Source organism: Bos grunniens, chromosome 16, assembly GCF_055505025.1.
Source record: "Bos grunniens cultivar Pamir isolate PY7600 chromosome 16, Bosgru_T2T1.0, whole genome shotgun sequence".
In the NCBI taxonomy this organism is placed as follows: Eukaryota; Metazoa; Chordata; class Mammalia; order Artiodactyla; family Bovidae; genus Bos; species Bos grunniens.
In genome coordinates this window covers 29,647,613-29,666,903 of record NC_141180.1, presented here as the reverse complement: position 1 = coordinate 29,666,903, position 19,291 = coordinate 29,647,613, and the positions used below count along the sequence as shown (strand labels likewise).

The window sequence follows — 19,291 nt, the reverse complement described above, 5'->3', positions numbered from 1 at the left end:
TTTGAAGGCCTGGCACCCTCAGCACTGGTTGCCTTGAGAGCCCCTCCTGGAAGCATCAGCTCCCAGAGCACCCATTCCTGGTCCTCCCAGCATGGAGGTCTCCTCTTCCCTCATTCAGCACCAAGCAGAGCCACCTACTCCCCAGTGTGCCTGGCCTCAGCCCAGACTCCCCTCTGCCTGGTAACCCTTGGCCTTGTGGATTCCATTCAGGTGGCCTCAGCTCCTCAAACCTAGCCACTCCAGATGCTGCAGGACGGCCCCCCTAGGTGCTTCAGCACCTCAGTCAGTGTCTTCTCCACCCCATGTCCAGCCCAGCACAGGCCCACCCCATCCCCACCCACCAGGGTTCCCCCCACCCCATCCTGACTCCCCCACAGGCCCCCTTTACCCTTAGTATAGCCAACCTGCTGTCCTCATAGCTCCTCTTCCCACCCTGTGTTCAGACACACAGATATAGGCAGATATGTGTGCAAATATGCACACATGGCAGGACTTGCCATCCCTAAGGAGGCTACCTGGGGTGCAGGCCTCATGGATCCACCTGGCCAGCTCCACGCACAACAGTGTGCACACTCACTGCGCAGGGTCTCCTTGCCAAAAGCAGCCCCCAACCCAGCACCCTTCCTCCATCCAGAGCCACCTAAAGGAGGTTGAAGCCTGCACGCCACCATGGAGCTGGGCATCATGGCGCTCTCAGGACAGAAACCAGCCAAGTGGGAGAGCGTTGGGCCAGGAAGGGCTGAGGGGGGTAGCATTGGTGTGGATACACACAAGCACCTGTTGAAAGTGTTCAGACTTTATTTCACGGTGATTGACACAGACATAGGTTGGAGTTAGTAACAGGACATATAAGACTCCTCCAGCCTCTAAGCCTGACAGCCCAGGCCTGGCTGTGAGAGGGTTGGGGTTGCCACCCCCACCACGAGAGGTGTGGGCAGCTGGGGGGACGGGACCAGATGAGACCTAACATTGCAGTTTAAGGCATTTCTGGCTTCGCAGCCATCTCTGCCACCCCTGCACCTGCTCCTTGGCCTTGGTAAGACACCCAGGCTACTCCTGGTCACTTTGGGATAAGGACAACCACTCCTCACCCCCAAACTGGACAGAATGTTTTCTATGTGGTGTCCTCAGCTGTCCTCGGGCCAGGACAGGAAAGACAACAGGCCCGCCACCCCAGGTGTCAAATAAAATCCATACATAAAGACTCTGTGGTTGGTGGCCATGCCTGCACATGCATCCTTGAGAGGGGATGCTGGCCAGAATCAAGCAGTCCACATGTCACAAGTGGCCTTGCTCCTTCTCAGGGCTCCTCATGGGGACTTGGGCGGTGGGAAGGGGTCACAGCCACGTCCAGGGTGGCTGGGTAGATGGGCAGGGCCAGCCGTGGGCCAGGGTGCCCTGAACAGGCCTGGGCTTGGCCTCTGCTCTCCAGTGCCCTGGGATGGGTGGGCATAGCTGGAGGGAGGGGCTAGCATGGCCCCAACAATGACATTGTTTCACAGGATTGGTACATGAGGCCCGGGCTCAGCAGGCCCTGGTGAGGCTGGCCCCACCCAGCACAGGCAGGGAGGAGGGGCAGCTCAGCTGGAATCCAGAAAGGCCCCAGCCTACACAGAGGAAGGGCCCCTCCAAACCCCACAGCGCCTTGCTGCTCTAGGGACAGGCCTCGCCAGAGGGAATGTGGGCAACGTGTATATGCAAGGTCTGCCAACAGGCTGGCGAACACAGGGGCCAGCACAAGTGGACACTGTGCAGGCACAGCCTGAGAGGCCAGGACACAGTGTCCTGAGGCAGAGGGTCGCATCCCAAGGCTGCTGAGTGAGCCAAGTCCTCCGTGGGCAGAGTTACCCTCCTGACCCTGAGAGTCCCTCGGCACCAAGTCCGTCTCTGCAGCTCGCCTGCCTGGTTAGGAGGGAGGCCGTGCCAGCAGTCCCTCCAGCCGTCACATAGGCAAGAAAATCATATCAAAAAAGCAACAAGTTTACAAAAATAGAAAATAATTACAACAGGGTGGGCAGCAGCTGCAGCGTGGCTCACAGGGCAGGGCAGGGCCGAAGCTCTGGCTTGGTGATGGCGTCCTCCAGCAGGTGCACCGGGCGCTGGCCCACCACCACGTCCCGCAGGCAGCCCACGAAGCCTGTGCCATAGGCTTTGGGCAGGGCCTGGCCTGTGGGCAGCTTCTCCAGGCCACCTGCAGGAAGAGAAAGGAAAGGCCCCAGACCGTGACTCAGTGACGGGCAGTTTGGGCACTGGTAGGCAGAAAGGCTAAATGACTAGGTGAGTTACCAGAGGGCTGTCAGTGCCCTGGGGAGACCAGGAGGCCAGCAGGTGTGCCCCAGCCTCCTGGCCCCACCCTCTCCTGGCTACAGCAGGGGCTGAGACAGGAGGGGAGGACCCCACCCCAATCCCAGCCCAGCCAGCCCACCCACTGTCCTGGATGGGGCTGATACAGTGCCCCTCTTAACTGCCAGCCCCAGGGGGTGGAACCTATCCCTCGGAGACCCTTGCCTGCCCCTTCCCTGGCCTCCCCCAAAATCACTCACCCAGCCACAGGGCTCCATCTGTGTCCAGCTGCGTGGCACCCAGTGGGGAGGAGCCAGTCACAGGGGCCTCGTTGCCCACCTGAAGGGAACCTTCTCTCTGTTTCCTGGGGCATGGGTGGAGGGAGGCCGTCAGGGCTCCAGAGCCTGACCCCCATCCCTTTCGTCCCAGCACCACACCCTGGGGACTGTCACCCAGTGTCACCCTGGGGGCCAGGATGGAATGGCACCAACCCAGGAGAGCACCTAGTAGCCAAGGACGGGGGGGACCTCCTGTGAGAAAAGTGTTGCTGGAGGGGCAGCCAGACTCAGACCAGCATCTGGGCAGAGCAGGGACTCCCCTTTCAAATCAGGGGTTTCTTGGCCATCGGTGCTTCTCCTGTACCCTCTTTTCCCTCCCTCCTCATTGGCAGTGACCTCAGGTCGGGCCACCACCAGCCCTACCACGAGATCTCCCCCTGACACACACACCAAACTCCTACCCTGGCCACGAGTGGCCAGGCATGCCCTGGCCGGGCAAGTCCAGACACCACCCGCTGCTATTCTTGGTGGCCCCGGGCTCCCTGCTGACCTGTGTGCCCTGACCCGCAACCAGCGGTTGGTATTCACTGGTACGGTGGAGCGCAACACCACGGGCTGGGAGCCCAGGTCATAAGCCAGTTGCAGGCGCCCGTCCACGATGGCCAGTGCGATGTAGTCAGCCCGCTCCGTGGCCTTGCCACTCCACAGCACCAGCCCCTGTGTGGCCTCAGTGCGCAGGCTCAGCTCAAAGTGGTTGCTCTGGAGTGCCTTCTCACTAGTGGGCAGAGAGCTGGTCAGGACCTCTGGGAGGGTGGTGGGGATGGGGCAGGGGAGGGAGGAAGGTGAGGGGGATGACTCCAGAGGCCATAAGGGCAGTGATGCCACCAGAGCAGCTCGGTGGGCGGGTGGTGGACACGGCCAGTGAGATGAGAGACAGATGGTGGGGCCAGGTCAGCGATCAGAGGAGTGAGGTGGACAGACAGAGGGAGAGATCGACAGAGATGCTCAGAGAGATGGGAAGGCAGTGGGCAGACAGCAGGGGCCAGGGGCCACTGCTCACCTGGGACGGGCCCCGGAATCCAGAGTTTCAGGGCTTAGAAGCAGGAAGAGAGGGAGGCAGGTGAGCAGGGGGGCAGACAGGCTATAGCGCAGGGTGGGGCAGGACCCAGCAGCAGCCCTCCCCACACCCCTCTTCACCAATGGAAGGCGGTGGAGCAAACATCCGTGGAGAAACATTGGTCCCACCCACCCCAGAGGCCTGGCAGTGACACACGTGCACACACGTGGGCAGACACAGAGCTGGTGCGCATGGCCCAGGCCAGGTGCAGAGGAAGAGCTCCGACACGAGGGCATGGAATAGTGACCGAGGGCCCTGGCTGGGCCCCCACACACATGCGTGTGTGCACACATGGGGGCGCGTGGACTCACATGCGCACTGTAACACACTTGCATTGTGTGCACACAGATGTGGGTGTGCACATGCTTGCACACCGTGCTGGTGCCCTGTGGTGAGGGGCCTGGCTGCAGGGGTGGAGGGGTACACTGGCATCCAACACACATCTCGGAAAGGGTGATTCTCTACTTCCAAGCTAGGAAACTGAGCCCCATGCAGCACCCCACAAACCCCCATCCTCCTCCACTGGGGATGGAAAGTTCTACCCTTGCCCTTGGGATGTGCTGCCGGGAGGGAGAGGAGCAGAGGACCAGGAAATGGACTACTGGTGAGAGTGGAGGTGTGGCTACTTACGCTGGGATCTCATTGGTCAGTTCGCTTGGAAACAAAGAGACAGAGACAGTGAGAAGGAAGGAGGGTGGAAGAGGGGCAGAGGTGGGCTCAGAGTAGGGGCAGGTGTGGAGTGTCACGCATATGGTCCGGTGCAGCTGGGCAGATGGGACGGAGGGTTGAGGGGTGCCCGGCTCCAAGAGACATACTACCTCTCGGTCACAGCGTTGAGGTACTCGATGTAGGTCCGTCCATCAAAGGCCAGTGCATCCAGGTCCCCAGCTGACTTCTCAATCAAGCCTGAGAGACAGTGAGGTGAGCGCAGCCTCTGGCAGGCTCCCTCCCATGTCCAGCCTTAGCCCACGTGGGCAGCACTCACCCTTCTCACAGTGCAGCCCTGAGAAGCCTGCAGGACACAGGCACTCATAGGAGGCCTCGCGGGGGAGACAGGAAGCCCCATGGAGGCAAGGCTGACCCTCAGCCTGGGTACAAGGGTGGTCTGCAAAGGACGAGACGTCCACGGCCCGGACCACGTTCTCACGGGTCAGCAGTTGGCGGCCATTCAGGGAGACCTGGGAGGTGGGGCATGACAGCTTCTGTCCTGCCTGTGTCCTCCGGCCCAGAGGACAAAGGCCCCCTCTGGGATGGGCCCTTCCTTGAGACTGTACCAGGGCTTCGCTGCCGCCCGCCCCCCTCCGACCCTGGGCTCCCCGGGGCCCCACCCCTGCCGTACATACCAGCTGGATGGCTCCATCAAAGCCAGAGGACACAGCAGCTGCTCGGGCCAGCTTGCTGAAATCAGGGGCCCCCCCAACAAAGAGCGGCTCCTTTAGGTTGAGAACGGTGTGTGGCACCTGTGGGGAGGTGCAGGGTAAGGGGCAGTGAAGCCTACCCACCAGCAGGAACACGATGTGAGCCCCAGACCAGGGCCCGCCCGCCTGTGGTGACCCACCCCGCACCCTCCAGCATGGTGGAGGCAGTTAATCACACAGATGTGGCTGCGATGTGGGGGCTTAGTGGGGAAGGAGCTACTCTAGGGGCGGAGGCGGCAGAAGATGGATGAGCAGGATGAGAAGAGACGGTACCTTGCGGGATTTCTGACATCCGAAGAGCGAGCGGGGTGGGGGTTGCAGAGCAAGGGCCAGAGAGCAGTGGGAGCAGAGAGGAAACACAGAGGCCCAGGACAGAGGGGAGAAAAAACAGTCCAGTGAGCGCCAGCCGTGGGGCGGGGGCTGCACGCCTCCCAGGAGGAGGAGGGAGGCGGGGAGCAGGGGGGTGGCCCAGGAGACACTGACTCACCGGGGACTCCCCCAGCACGCGAGGCCCATCGCCAACCCGCATGGCTCCTTTGCGTCCATTTCGCTCCAGGGAGACCCTGGTCCAGGCACCCAGGGCCACCGGCTCCTTGCTCCTGGAGAAAAACAGATGTCGTGAACAGACGGTGGGCTCTGACGGTCTACCCGCCAGGGGCCCCAGGAACAGAGAGCGTGGGGCCCAGTCCAGCCCCCTGCAGCGCCTCCGCCCACCTGATGACCGCTGCCCCCTTGCCCAGATCGTAGCGGAACTCCAGGAGGCCATTGTGCAGCGCCAGGGACACAAAGTCGCCCTTGCCATCTGTCTTCTGTCCATTATAGAGGAGCAGGCCGCTGGGGCTCCGAGCCAGGAACACCACCTCCAGCGCCATCTTCTCCCTGGGGCCACGGGAGGGCAGGCGGGTGACCTGATGCCCCTCACTTCACAGCTGGATGGGGGCTGGGGGGTGCTTCCCCTCTTCCACCCGTCTGCCCACTGACCCCAGGTCCCGCTCAAAGGTGTGCAGGCCTTTCAGTTCCAGGTAGGAGAAGCTGCTGAAATCAGCCAGGAATGGCTGGTTGTCCTCCGGCTCTGAGACTGTGAGGACAGGAGAGGGTCACACAGGGTTCTAGGCTTTGATTCCTGGAGCCCCCTCACCTCCTACCCTCCCCACCCTGAGCACCGCTGCCCCCACCTGTCTGGCAGAGGCTGCCCTCTCGGCCATGGGGGCACTCGCACTTGGCCTCTCCCTGGGGCAGCACGCGGCAGGGGGCTGCTCCATGGCAGGGGTTCGGCTGACAAGGGTCCTTCTCGTCGGCACAGGTTGGGCCTGGATGGAGGCAGGATGGGTTCCAGGAGACCTGAGCCCTGCCCACAGACACACAGACCCCCAGCACCCAGCCCCGTCTTGCCCTTACCAAAGCGGCCAGGTGGGCACTGACAGTGGAACCTGCCTGCCTCCAGGGCCTGGCATGGGGCCCCTCCGAGGCAGGGGCTAGGCAGACAGGGGTGGTCCCCGCACTTGCCCACTCCGGAGCTTCGAGTCGCAGACTCTGGCCAGCTGCTCAGCTCCAGCCGCTGATTGTTGACATCCAGCAAGCGGATACAACCCCTAAGACCGATGCTGACAGAGGTCCGCTCTAGCACCCTGCCACCAAGATGAGGGGCAGGGGTCAGAGACCAGAGGCATCCTCTTTCACGGCCAACTGTGACACTTGCGTTCCTCATACAGTCGGGACCGCAAGTCTGGGCTGCTCCCCATCCCCACCCCATAGCCTGCTCATAAGACGGGCAGTCCCACAAACAGGACAGAATCAGGAGGGGGCTGGGCTGAGAGTCAAGTGATGGGACTAAAGGTCAAGGCCAGCCCAGCCCCTCCTTGGTGGTCACACTGCAGCTGGGTCCTCAGGATCAAGACAGAATCAGGGTCACTGTCAAGGGTTGGGGCTGAGCCCAGGGTCACAGCAATTGTCCATGCCCATCCTTCCACCCCTGTGTTATCCCACAGGGAGCCTGGACCTACTGGATGCCACCCTCAAGGCATCTGGGGTACCTGCTGGGTATCAGAGCCAAGGTTGGGGGGGGGTCTCTGGTTGGGGCCACCCCACCCTCCTCCATGCTCACGTGGAAGCCTGATCCTCAGGGACGCCACCCACGAAAAGATCAGTGTCCAGGTTGAGACCGTCAGTGCCACTGGGGCTCTGGCCCAGAACAGGAGTCTCACCGTCCACGGAGAGAGTGCCTTGGCGCCAGTGCCGAGACAGCTCCAGGCGATGCCACCGGCCGGGCTGCACGGGCACGGAGCTGGTCAGCACCGCGGGCCCTGAGCCTGTGTCGAACCTGGGGCAGGAGCAGGCACTCAGGACAGCCAAATGGAGCCAGGACCACTGCCTGGCCCTGTCCCCCGCCCCTAACCCCCACCTCTGACCCCCACCACCCACCACCCACCTGAACTGCACACGGCCTCCCAGCAGCACCAGTCCCAGGAAGTCCTTGCCCCGGGCATTGCCGTTGTAGAGCAGCAGCCCCTGGGGCTCCAGCGCCCGGAACTCGAGCGCCAGGCGCAGGGTGTGGTAGGCACGGAGGGTGGGAAAGGCCAGGAAGGAGTGGCCCCCAAAGGCTGGCACGGAGGGGTGCAGGGCTGCAGGAGACAGGGAAGGGCCAGTGAAGGGCATGGGGGCCACAAAGTCCAACCCGCCCCTCACCCCGCCCTGGCCCCCTCTGCTTCCCTGTCCCTCTCTGGCATGGAAGACCTTACCCTTCTCACAGACGGCACCCCCCGTGCCTGCTGGGCAGCTGCAGGTGAAGTCTGCACCCGAGCCCTGGTCCTGGCAGGTCCCCCCATGGAGGCAGGGCTGGGAATCACAGGGCCTTCGGGGCTGCTGGGTGCCTGGGGGCAGGGGACGGCGTCCAGGCACACGACTAGGGGCAGTGGTGGGGGGCTGGCGCGTGGTCGCGGGAGGTGTGGTCCTGCTGACGGGCCGGCTTGTGTGACTGGGAAAGTGGGCCCGAGGGGTTGCAGCTGAAGGTGGCAGGCGGGCCACCGTGGTGGCTCTGGCCGTGGCTGCAGCTGGGGTGGCTCCCGTGAAGAATGCAGGAAACCAGTCTGGGGAGGGGATGCCATCAGGACCCAGAAAGAGAAGGGTCCCCAGGGCAGTGAGGGGATGGGGGGACAGGAAGGTGGGAACCCTCTGAGGGGAGGGAACACATTACGATCCACAGGCGCAGGGGCCCTGTGGGCAGGCGGGGCACAGGGAGGGAACAAGCCACGGCAGTGCCGGACCAGGCACTCACCGAAGTCCATGAACCGCACATGTTCTTGCAGAGGCCGCCTCACGCCCAGGGACCTGCGCCTGGACGCCTGGAGCTGCCGGAGCAGGGCCCGGCCCACGTCAGACGCCCTGAAGGCTGTGGCTGGGGAGGAGCAACCCTGAGTGTGGTGGAGCCTAGGGTGCCCCTCCACCCCCCGAGGGGGACCAGGGTGGGGGCTCACTGGGATCAAAGTGCACTTCCACAATGGCCCGGACCGAGCTGCCTGGCCCCAAGTCCCGTAGGCGGACACTTCGGAAGTCCTTCTTAACGTCGGAGTTCCGGAAGAGGTCATCCAGCTATTGGTGGGGAGTGAGTTAGGCTCTGGGAGGCTGCCCAGGCTGGAGCTGGGGACCACCCCCCAGTGCTTCTTTTGGTCAGTCCTAGAGAAAGGCTGGTGGCTTGGCAGGGCTGCAACCCCAGCCCCACACTTACTGCGCTCTCAATGCTCCTGGCAGTCTCCCCAAACAGCTCAGACTTGGGGTCTGCCATCTCCGGCGTGTAGAACAGTTCTTGCCCCTCGACCCCCTCAAGCTCCAGCACACCCTGGAACACCTTGGTGGCTGCAGAGGAGGGGCCAGTGAGGTCCTGCCTGGCACCTGCCTGGCTTCTGAACCAGCCATGGGCATAGGCCCCAGCAGCAAGCCACGCAGGGTGCAGGGCAGGTGGCGGTTAGTCAGATGGTCATGAGGTTAGTGGGGACCCCAGGGCAGGGCTGGCTTTGGTTACCAGGCAGACTCCTTGGAGCAGTGCCCCAGGCCGGCTTGCAACAGGAAAAACACGTTAGCCATGGGGTCCTGGGCACCCACATGTGTGCAGGGGCCGAGAACACACACATATGTGCTTGTGCTGAATCCCCAGGACCACTGGCACATGTGTGCTATTAATAAAATCAGAAGACCACAAACCCTGGGTGCCCACCTGCTGGGCAGGTCTGTGGCCTGGGAGGAGAGATGGCGTCTCTAGCCATGGCTAGGCCACGCCTCACACTCCACCCTGGCCCCCGGACCCCTACTCACCAGGACAGTTAGAGCCCTCTGCGTCCAGGGAGGGTGTCTTGCCATCTGAGCAGCAGCCCATAGGCGAGTTGTAGCAGGAAGCCCTTTCCATGGGTAGCCCAGGGGTCCCAGCACTGTCTCTTTCCGGGGACTCAAGTCCTGGGGAGGTACAGTCTGAGCCCAGCTGCAGGTGCAGTCCTCCTGGGCCCTGCCCCCAGGTCCCAGAGCCCATGCTCACCTCCTGAGCCAGCCCCACTGGCCTCCAAGTCACCACTCAGCTCCTCGTCACCACTCCCATCAGCGCTGCCAGATTCGCCGAAGGCAGAGGTGACGAGGCTGGCTGCCGGGGAGGGGGCCATGGGAGGCATGGTCAGCACTGGCCTTGCAGTGGTCCTGGGGATGCTGGCCATGGTCCAAGGTTGTGATGAGGCTCGAGAAGTGGGCTGGCTGTGGCGGGTACTGCTGGGAGCCAGGGGCAAGGCGCTGGGGGGCGGCAATGGTGCCTTGTTCAGGTCAAGTGCTGAGGGAGCCACAGATGCGGATGTCAGATGGGGACCAGAAGTGATGCCTTCTGTGAGGAGAGGAGAACCCAGGTGGCAGGGCCCAGGGTCAGAGCACAGTCAGGCCTTCCTGGTCAGTCTGGGGCAGTGGGTAAGGCCTCACCCTGGCAGGGGCCGAAGCTTTGGATAGAGATTTCCAAGCCCTGGCGGCAGGCGATGGTCCTCAGCTGGCACTCATTGCCATAAGTGACTCCATCTGACCCGCAGACCTGAGGCACAGGGCAAAGATGCAGAGGGTAGGGGGGGCCCGCCCCACTCCGGGGGGGCCCGCCCCACTCCTGCCACCCTCCACATTCTCCATCCCTCACCTTGGTAGCATCGGCCCCTGGACAGGTGGGTGTTGGGCACACGCAGTGGGCAGAGCCAGCCTCCTCCACACAGGATGCCCCAAACTCACAAAGCATCTCAGCACAGGTCGTGGGTGGCGAAGAGTCTGGAGCACAGACACAGGAGACTCCACTGGCTCAGGAGGCCCCATCCCTACGACAGATCTACCCCCGAGCAGAGGGGCCTGGGGCAGTGCCAGATCTGGTCCTCACCTGTTTCACAGCCAGCAGGGCCCAGGGCACGGCCATCTGGACACTGCCCACACTTGGGCCCGGCCACCCCAGGCTTACAGGAACATAGCCCAGTCATCTGCTCACAGTCGTCCCGCACGGCACCCCGGGGGTCACAGCTGCAGGCTGGGAGGCAGGGGGAGGAGGCTTAGGTCTGTGCTGGCTTCTCCATGGGCTCCGGAGCCTGACCCAGCTCCTGCCAGATGGGACAAGGGACACGGGGACAGGGTGGACAGGCAGGAGCATTCAGCTAGGGACTGACCATGGGCCCTGTCACTCACGGGTACAGCCGCTCCGGCCGTCAGTGACGATACCACGGAAGTTCCAGAAGCCAGGCTCACAGCGGTCACACTTGAGGCCCCCCACACCCGGGCGGCAGGAGCACTGACCTGTAGCAGGGTCACAGGTGCCGCCGTAGGAGCCGTGTGGGTTACACTGGCATGAGCCTGCAAGGCCAGGGCAAGACAGGGTCACTGCAGTCAGTCGCATGTCTCCGCGTGGCAATGGGGCAGGGCTGAGCTCGGGTACTCACTGGGGCAGCCAGCCAGGCCAACACCCTGGGCAACAGTGATGTTGTCCTGGCAGCAACCGTAGGGGGTCTGAGCACAGTGCAGGGGAATCGCAGGTGGCAACGGGGCCAAAGTGGGGCCTGCAGGGAGGGGCAGGGGCTTAGGTGCCAGGCAGGACTGGATGCCCAACCTGGGTGTGACTACTCCGCCTCAACCTCCCCAGCCATCACCACTCAGCCCTCCTGATGCCAATTCCCACTGGAGCCTCTGGACTGCAGCTTGGGTCACAGGTGAGAACCTCATACAACATACAAGAAAGAGAATATCTACATGCAAAAGACCAGCAGTACACAAGACACCACAGATTCTGGATGTGAAGCCCTGTGTACACACGTACAACCAGAGCCACACTCAGATTAGTGAGCCTTCGCAAGGTGGCAGGACACACACTCAGCACATCCCCCGCATGCAGACACACACAGGAGCACTTGTGCATGCACAAAGATATGACTGCCTGTCACCATCAGTTTCCTCCCATAAGAGAAAGTGCTGAATGGGTGCACTTCACTGGTTCACGGCTGCCCTCGCACACAGTAGGTGCTCAGCGAACACTTGCTGAGCAGCAGGCACACACATCCACACACCACAGTTGCATGAATGCAGATATGCACCAAAACTGCACACTTCAAACACAACACACATGTTCACACACACCCACCACAGCACACACACAACAACTTCGAACAATACACAGACTCCCACTTCCCTCATACCCATAGGCACATGTACCTTTAAGCATGTACACATGTGCCCACTTGCAGCCGAACACACCCACACGCTCACTCACCACGGCAGGCTCCCTGGGCCACGACATACAGCTCTGGCTGTGATTCACACCTGGCCTTCTTCAGCTCACATTCGGTGCGGTAGGTGACTCCATCCGAGCCACACACCTGGAGGAAGGGCATCAGGGCAGGTGTGGGCAGCCATGGCCCCTGCCTCACTGCCCAATCAGAGCCGGGTTACGGGGGATGCTCACCGGGCTCCTCAGGACGCCCTGGCAGCTGAAGCCGCAGACGCATGGCCCGTCCTCCGAGTCCTCATCCCAGATGCCACCTCGCTGCCGGCACAGCTCAGGCTCACACTCGCCGTCCTCTCCCGAGCCTGAGCCTCCGGAGCCACACTCAGCTACAGGGAGGAGGCCAGGTCACCTTGGGGTCCCGGCCAAGGCTGGCACCCACCAGCCCACCCCAGCTGCCCACCAGCATACCTTGCTCACACGGCCCCGCCCGGGCCTCCTCGATCTGTGTTTGCTGCTGACAGGCAGCCTCACGGAGCTCGCATGAACTGCCATAGGTCACGCCATCGCTGCCACACACGGGGCCGGGTGGAGGGCGCTCACACCGGGGACACACGCACTGCCCCGCTGAGCACACAGCCCCAAAGGCACACACTGTGTCTCCACAGGTCTCTAGAGAAGGCAGAGCCAGAAGGGGGTCAGTGGATACCGGGTGAAGGACGCACGGGATCACAACCCACCAGGTATACCCAGCTCCACTCACGGCAAGGACCAGCCGAGGCCACGTGCAGACTGATCTGGTGTGTGCAGGCGTGGACGTGTAGTTCACATTCACTGGCATACGTGCGCCCATCAGAGCCACACACAGGCTGGGCTGAGGCCACACATTCGGAGGGGCACACACAGCGCCCGGTCTCAGCTTCACACAGGGCTCCAAAGCGGCACTGCCCACAGCGGTCTGGGGAGAAGACTCCATCACCATGGTGACAGGGATGGCCTCCCCACAACCAGGCCCACTAATCCACCACTGACCACAGGGTCCTCGGCGAGCCACTCGGATCTCCCGCCCAAGGGCACAGGCTGTAGCTTCCAGTTCACACGCACTGCCATATGTGATGCCATCACTGCCACACACAGGGTCATAGACGCCTGAACACGCCTTCGGACACGCACATTCGGCTTCCCCATTCTTCACAGCACACATTGCCCCAAATGGACACTGCACCCCACGGCATGGGGATGGGGACTGGTCTGGGGAGGACATGGGCACTCAGCAAGGTCTCCACCTGCTCTCCTAGGCAATGCACAAAGCCCCTAGCCCCAGGCAGCAGACCCCCACCCAGGGTGGGGATGGTGGAGGAAGAGTGGACCAGGAGAAGGACCAGATGCACAGGACACAGCAGAGAAAGGGACAGACACAGGAGAGACATGGACAGGGACACAGACCCAAACGGCCCTGGGCCCCTGTATGAGTGTGGGATGGGGCTGCCCTCTAGCACAAGAGTTTCTTGACTGACTTCAGTGGGGTATAGAAGGGCCAGGTTTACTAGCCCGCTTAGGCCTCTGACCCTTGACACACCCCTGGGACCCATGCATGTGCAGGGGGGAGTCTCTCTGTGGGTGGAGGAGTCTGCAACCCAGAGCCACACCCAGGGCCACACGGGGGAGGAGGTGTCTGTCCACTTGCTCTGAGGACCACAAGGCCAGGCAGCAGCGAGCCACCCCCCCCCTGCCGCGCGGGGGGCAGACCTCGGGCTGTGGGCTCCTGGCGGCAGGCGCGGTACCTCATCCTGCCAGCAGGTCAGGCTGGAAGACACAAGAGGTGGAGCCAAGAGGGAAGGGAGGGCAGAGGAGAGGATACAGACGCAGAAAGAGAGACCAGAAAGATGGACAGACCAACTGACGGGGACGGAGTGAGAGGTGGGCAGAGCCCCAGTGCACGTAGGACACGCTCTCTGCCCATTCCTGCCCCATTGAAGCTCCGCTGAGACTCTGCCTTTAAGGTGGCTGTGTCTCCCAAGAGCGTGGGACCCAGAAGACCTGAGAGCTGCCAGGCAGGTACCAAGGAGACTGCCCACAGACACCAGCCTTGGACCCAACATCCCCCCAGGTGCTGCAGCCAACTTCCTGACAGATCCCACCCCCCAGAGCCCGCCGACAGACAAAAGCCCTGCCAGCCCTCCTCAGAGTGACCAGCTCTCGCCCCCAGCCCAGGAGGAGCATGATTCAGCATGGAAATGGCATGTGATGACAGGCAGCGTGGACCGCCGGACCAGCCTGCTCCCAGCACGGAGCCCGCCTGCATGCTCACCACACGGGCCCTGGTGCTTCATGGGAATGCTACGCTGCTGCTGACACTCGGCCTGCTGGCGCCAGCAGTCATTGTCATACGTGTGCCCGTCATGGGCACACACAGGTCTGTAGGCCCCGTCACAGACGACGCGGTCACAGGAACAGCGGGGGCGGCCTCGGCGGGACAGGCAGACGGCATTGAATCTGCACGGCTCCGGGCACTGGTCTGGGGGACCAGGGAGATCAGAAGAGTAAGAGAACCACAACAGACCTCCCTGGGATGGGTAGGGGCTCCATGGGCACATGGGGTGATCACTGGGGACCCAGGAGACCTGAGGGGAAGGTGGGGACAAGTAGGTCCCTGGGTCATACAGAGTCCCAGGAAGGGGCCCTGCCCCAGGAGCCGCCCACCTCGAGGCTGGCACTGGCCAGAGCGCACTTTCTGCAGGAGGATGCCTTGAGCAGCCCCTGTTCGGCCCATGACGCAGTCATTATCGTAAGTAACCCCGTCGTCCCCACACACAGGTGTCCCACGGGGAGGGCAGCTCTCTGGTCGCAGGAGCATCTCCGGCCGCCGCGTGCGTGGGTTCACACGGCAGGTACGGCTCAGGTCACTGAGGGAGCCCTGGCAGGGGTCTGGGGGCAGGAAGATGGAGGTCAGGGCACTGCCGGTTGTGTGCACACACTGAGGGAGGTCGGGCTACACGCGCAGGGCAGCGCTCACCGCAAGGACCGTCGAACTTCTTGAAGATGTTCTCTTGGTGGGCACAGGCGTGGCGTAAGAGCTGGCACTCGCTGGGGTAGTCACTGCCGTCGCTGCCGCACACAGGGCCTTCCGGGGCCCCCAGGCACGTGGCAGGGCACAGGCACGTGGCTGTCAGTCCATCCGCAGAGGGCACACAGGTGCTGCCAAAGCTGCAGGTGACATTGGAGCAGGGGTCCCGGGTCCCTGCGGGCAGAGCAAGGTGGGCCAGCGGCCCTCCGTACATTGGCCAGCGGCCCTCTGCATACCCGCTCATCACAGGCCCGGTCCAGCCTTTCGCAACCCTTCACCGCAGGCCCCACCCCCATCCACACAGGCCCCGCCCCTGCCCAGCCCTTTGCAACCCCCCTCACCGCAGGCCCCAGCCCCATCCCCACAGGCCCCGCCCCCGCCCCCCACATTCCCCTCACCGCGGGAACCGCCCCCATCCCCACAGGCCCCGCCCCCCGCTTTCCCCTCACCGCAGGAACCACCCCTACGTTCCCTCCACCGCAGGGCCCCGCCCACTCACCGCAGGGCCCGCGGCGCAGCAAACGGATGCGCCTCTGCTGGCTGCACTGCGCCCGCTGCAGCTCGCACTCGTTGCTGTAGGTGGAGGCATCCGAGCCGCACACGGGCGCCACCACGCTGGGGCAGGAGCTCTTCTTGCACACGCAGGAGGCTCGGCCCGGCTCGTCTGCGCTGGGCTCGCAGACAGCGCCGAAGCCACACAGCATTCCTCGGCACGCTGCGTGTGGGGTGGAAGATGCAAGGGCATGGGTAAGAGCCTCTGCCACCTCCAGGCTTCCGGTCATCACGCACACGGACCAATGTCTGCACACCTGCCCAGACCTTGCATATGCGTGCCCACCCATGTTCGTGCAAGTGCTCACAGGAACCCTGGTGTGCCCATCGTGGCCAGGGCCTCAAGCCTCCCCCTCTCATCAATTCCCCCTCCCCCGCCCCGCAGAGCTCTCCCACCAGAGCCTTCTCTGCTCAACTGTGGAAGGGCATCGCATCTGCTCCTGACCCAGTCCCCACACAGAGAGCAGACGGCCCCCAGGCCAACTCTGTCACAGGGAATTAGCGCCTTCTCATCAGAATTGACGCCCCTCATCCAACTGTGACCTACTCCTCAGAGCCTGGTTCTCCCCACCCCATCCCTGGGAACTGCTCCAGTGACCACCCCCACACCTGGCCCCTGTCACTTCCCCAGGGACCACCTCCCCTGCCTTTCAGGGTCAGGCCTGAGGTCACTCAGCTGTAGGACAGGGGGTGGGAGTATCTGAGGTCGGTCGCATGCTCCACCCTGGCCCAGGACCCAGTGCCCTGCCTGCTCCAGGGCTCCTTAACTCTTCTCACTCCTTCCTCCTCCTGCTTCTCTAGAGGCCTCCCCTCTCCTCAGGACTGTCCCCACTTGAGCCCTTCTCTGCCCACTTCCCCATCTTCCATGCCCCCCAGCCAGCATTCCCCAGGGGCATGCTCTGCTGTGGCTCCTGGCCTGCCTACCCTCCTAGGCCTCCTAGCTGCAATCTTTCCCTGGGGCCCGTTGTACTCACTCACCTCATCCTTCCCCACCTGTCCTCCTGAGCCCCCACCTCAGGTCCTGCCACCCCACATCACATTCAGCATGACCTCCTCAGGGACCCAAGCCTACACAGGGCTTTGCAGACCCCTTCTCTTCTGTAAACATTTTATCACTTTTTTTTTGGCTGTGCAGGATGCAGGATCTTAGTTCCCTAACCAGGGATCGAACCCCTGCCACCTGCTTTGGGAGCTCAGAGTCAACTACTGGACCACCTGGAAATCCCCTCTTTAAACATTTTAATTCCTGACTTTGTAGTGTTGCCAGTGCACATCCTCTCACTGAGCTACAAAGCCGTCAGGACAATCCCTCCTGAGCATAGTGTCAGGGCAGGGGCAGGTGAAATCCTCAGGACCCCTGCCCAGGATGACACCCTGCAGGCAGGGTAGGCCCATTACTGATTGCAGCTGTCTGGATCTAATAAATGTTTAATTGGGTCTGGTTATCATTAATAAATTATGGAGAGCAGGGGTGCACCCCCTCGTCACTTCCCAGGGGGCTCAGGAAGTGGAGCAAGAGGAAGTACCCTCAATTCCAAGGAGGGTGGAGCCACATAGGAAGCTGGAGCTGTCACCACAGCAACAGCCCACCTGGGCTCCTGTGTTTTTGTCTGGGAGTCCCTGCCCCCACCCTACACAGGCTGAGTGAACAGGGGCTGGAGGCAAGAGTGGGGTCAGCATGGATATCCCAGCCCGAAGTCCCTGCAACACCCCTGTCCTAACCCTACCTCATATGGGCAACCACCCAGATCCTTCATCGGATCCTGGAGCCAAGATTCATCGGCCATGTGACTACAGGCAAGTTATCACCTGGCCAAACCTCAGCATCTCCTCCCAGGAATGGAGACAATAAACCTACTCGCCCTGGGTTGTTGTGAGGCTAAATAGGCCAATACCTGCGAAGGCTCACAGAGGCCCAGGATGCCACTCTGTGGGGGTCAACCTCTGGAGGACCACAGCTGTAAGAGCTGCCAACACATCAGCCACTCCTCTGTTCAGGCTCAATACTGTGTCCACTCTGACCCCTCTTTTCACTTTCCATCTCAACCATCTCCTTCTCTCTCCCCTCAGCACTTCCTTTTACCTTCAGCCCTCTCTTGCCCAAGGCCCTGGGGTCCCCCAGGCCAAATCCATGGGCACTTCCTCTGGCTGGCTGGCTGCTTTATTTGGCTTCAACTAGACCTGCTGATCAAGGTCTCCCCCAGGATCCTGACCCCATGGCTGAGGACGTGGTCACCTCACTATACCACAGGCTCCCTTCTCAACTGCTCTGTGTCTGTGCCCTTGGGCTTAAGCCTCACTCTCCCTCTGGTCACCCTGGTTCAGCTAGACACTGCTCAAGGTCCCAGCCCCTGGGCCAAGGACACGTGCTTCTGTATGACCACTAGATTCCTCGTCCTCCGAAATGTTCATCCTCGTCATGTAAATTGCCCCTTCTTAGGGCAGGTGGAGTGCCCAGAGACTTGCAGGTGGCATGGCCCTTAAGGGTCACCTCTGGGGCTTGGCCTCCTGCAGGAGCCTCACTCCCTGCTTGCCCAAGGCCCCCCTCACAACATGCAATGCTGGAGGCGGCAGTGGCTTTTTATAGCCTCTGGTTAGAGCGGGTATATTTAACTCTCTCCCCACACTTGGGTATGTTGGAGGATGAAGCTGATGCCCTGAGCCCTGCCTGTGGCCAAGAATGTGCAGTGTGTGTGCCTAGGAGGAGTGACGACGGTCATGGGGTTGGGGGGAGGGTAGCTGTCCCCAGACATGTGATGAGTTCAGAATGAGTTCAGAATGCAGGTGTGGGGCCCACGTAGAAGGCTGTGGGGAGGGGCAGTGCATGTGTGAAAGCAGAGACATGGCAGGTGAGACATGGCAAGCCTTGGAGCTTGAGGAGAGGAGACTGAGGATACTGGGACAGAGGGTGTTTAAATCCAACCAGCTCCAGGCCTCTTGCTCACAGATTATGGGAGACAGTCCTGGGCCCAAACTCCCTGTCCAGTGCAGCCCTGCCCCTTCCCATGGATTATGCCATTATGGATGGCTCTCTGTGTGTGTACTTCGGTGGACCTGGGCAGCTGCCTGCCCAGCAGGGTTCCCAGGCACTGAAAGCAAACTTGGGAACGCCCCTGTCTCCCAAGAGGACCCCATCCACCCCTGCCCTTCTGCAGCACTGACAGCGTCCTCTCCTCTGCTTTCACATTAGCTTAATTACAGCAGCCTGCACAGCAGGAGGCACCCAGGGGGCTGGGACCCAGCCCACAAAGCAGGGCAAAAAGGCCAGGCCCAGCCTGCTCAGTCCAGGGACAGAACCCCCTATCTCTCCTCAAACAGCTGTCACTGGTCCTGCTGAGACCCTCCCCCTGAGCCCCTGAGCCCCCAGCCCCCTAACCCCTCTGCACACATCTTGTCTTACAACCTGGGGGCTCCAGTCCCAACTTTGAGGCCAAGATGCAGCCAGGCCCAGGGATTCCAGACTCCACGTTCCTTTTGTTGTCCACTACTATGGACTCCTCAGGTTTCCTCCTCCAGGCTCCTCCTGCTCCAGATACTCCTAACACATCTGCTGTACATACTCCAAGGATGGCTCCTGACCCCCCCTCCTCCCCGCAAGAGTGCCACTGCCCATCCAGGCACAGAGTTCCAAGTTCAGTCTGTCACTAGGTGAACCCCTACTCACCATCCGGAGGTGTTGGGGGCACTGGCGTGAAGTGGGTCCCAGGTTTGTCTGGAAAAACAACAAATCTCAAGTTAGCTCCCCCTGAGCCAGTCCTTCCCTAGCCTGTTCCATTGTCCAACCTGGTGGTTGTCACCTTTGCCTGCACACATCCCTCCCCTGGCTCTACTCAGAGTCATGAAGACTGGCCAAGGCCGGCAGTA

The 19,291-nt window shown here is 62.0% G+C and overlaps 1 protein-coding gene across 4 annotated transcripts in view; it reads right to left on the bottom strand.

Annotated features, from left to right (window-relative positions):
- Positions 1 to 780: 780 nt before the first annotated feature.
- The window catches only part of AGRN (agrin), a 39,356-nt gene continuing 20,845 nt past the window's right edge, over positions 781 to 19,291 (bottom strand). The window contains exons 3-36 of one of the 4 annotated variants that reach the window (XM_086342499.1): positions 19,092 to 19,139; positions 15,375 to 15,590; positions 14,825 to 15,049; positions 14,512 to 14,736; positions 14,120 to 14,326; positions 12,841 to 13,059; positions 12,572 to 12,766; positions 12,280 to 12,480; positions 12,049 to 12,197; positions 11,857 to 11,962; positions 11,033 to 11,149; positions 10,782 to 10,946; positions 10,483 to 10,626; positions 10,252 to 10,376; positions 10,047 to 10,152; positions 9,622 to 9,954; positions 9,405 to 9,542; positions 8,821 to 8,948; positions 8,570 to 8,684; positions 8,371 to 8,490; positions 7,835 to 8,182; positions 7,525 to 7,717; positions 7,201 to 7,416; positions 6,495 to 6,724; positions 6,272 to 6,406; positions 6,078 to 6,174; positions 5,811 to 5,975; positions 5,584 to 5,695; positions 5,022 to 5,138; positions 4,664 to 4,856; positions 4,497 to 4,584; positions 3,112 to 3,336; positions 2,544 to 2,647; positions 781 to 2,191 (exon numbers count right to left, since the gene is read on the bottom strand). In XM_086342499.1, the coding sequence (XP_086198625.1) occupies positions 2,034 to 2,191; positions 2,544 to 2,647; positions 3,112 to 3,336; positions 4,497 to 4,584; positions 4,664 to 4,856; positions 5,022 to 5,138; positions 5,584 to 5,695; positions 5,811 to 5,975; positions 6,078 to 6,174; positions 6,272 to 6,406; positions 6,495 to 6,724; positions 7,201 to 7,416; positions 7,525 to 7,717; positions 7,835 to 8,182; positions 8,371 to 8,490; positions 8,570 to 8,684; positions 8,821 to 8,948; positions 9,405 to 9,542; positions 9,622 to 9,954; positions 10,047 to 10,152; positions 10,252 to 10,376; positions 10,483 to 10,626; positions 10,782 to 10,946; positions 11,033 to 11,149; positions 11,857 to 11,962; positions 12,049 to 12,197; positions 12,280 to 12,480; positions 12,572 to 12,766; positions 12,841 to 13,059; positions 14,120 to 14,326; positions 14,512 to 14,736; positions 14,825 to 15,049; positions 15,375 to 15,590; positions 19,092 to 19,139 (5,663 nt within the window). In that variant the 3' untranslated portion in view covers positions 781 to 2,033. Of the gene's footprint in view, positions 2,192 to 2,543; positions 2,648 to 3,111; positions 3,337 to 4,496; positions 4,585 to 4,663; positions 4,857 to 5,021; positions 5,139 to 5,297; positions 5,382 to 5,583; positions 5,696 to 5,810; positions 5,976 to 6,077; positions 6,175 to 6,271; positions 6,407 to 6,494; positions 6,725 to 7,200; positions 7,417 to 7,524; positions 7,718 to 7,834; positions 8,183 to 8,370; positions 8,491 to 8,569; positions 8,685 to 8,820; positions 8,949 to 9,404; positions 9,543 to 9,621; positions 9,955 to 10,046; positions 10,153 to 10,251; positions 10,377 to 10,482; positions 10,627 to 10,781; positions 10,947 to 11,032; positions 11,150 to 11,856; positions 11,963 to 12,048; positions 12,198 to 12,279; positions 12,481 to 12,571; positions 12,767 to 12,840; positions 13,060 to 13,557; positions 13,722 to 14,119; positions 14,327 to 14,511; positions 14,737 to 14,824; positions 15,050 to 15,374; positions 15,591 to 19,091; positions 19,140 to 19,291 lie in introns of those variants that run through there. The other 3 variants (XM_086342498.1, XM_086342501.1, XM_086342500.1) reach the window with 3 other exon arrangements.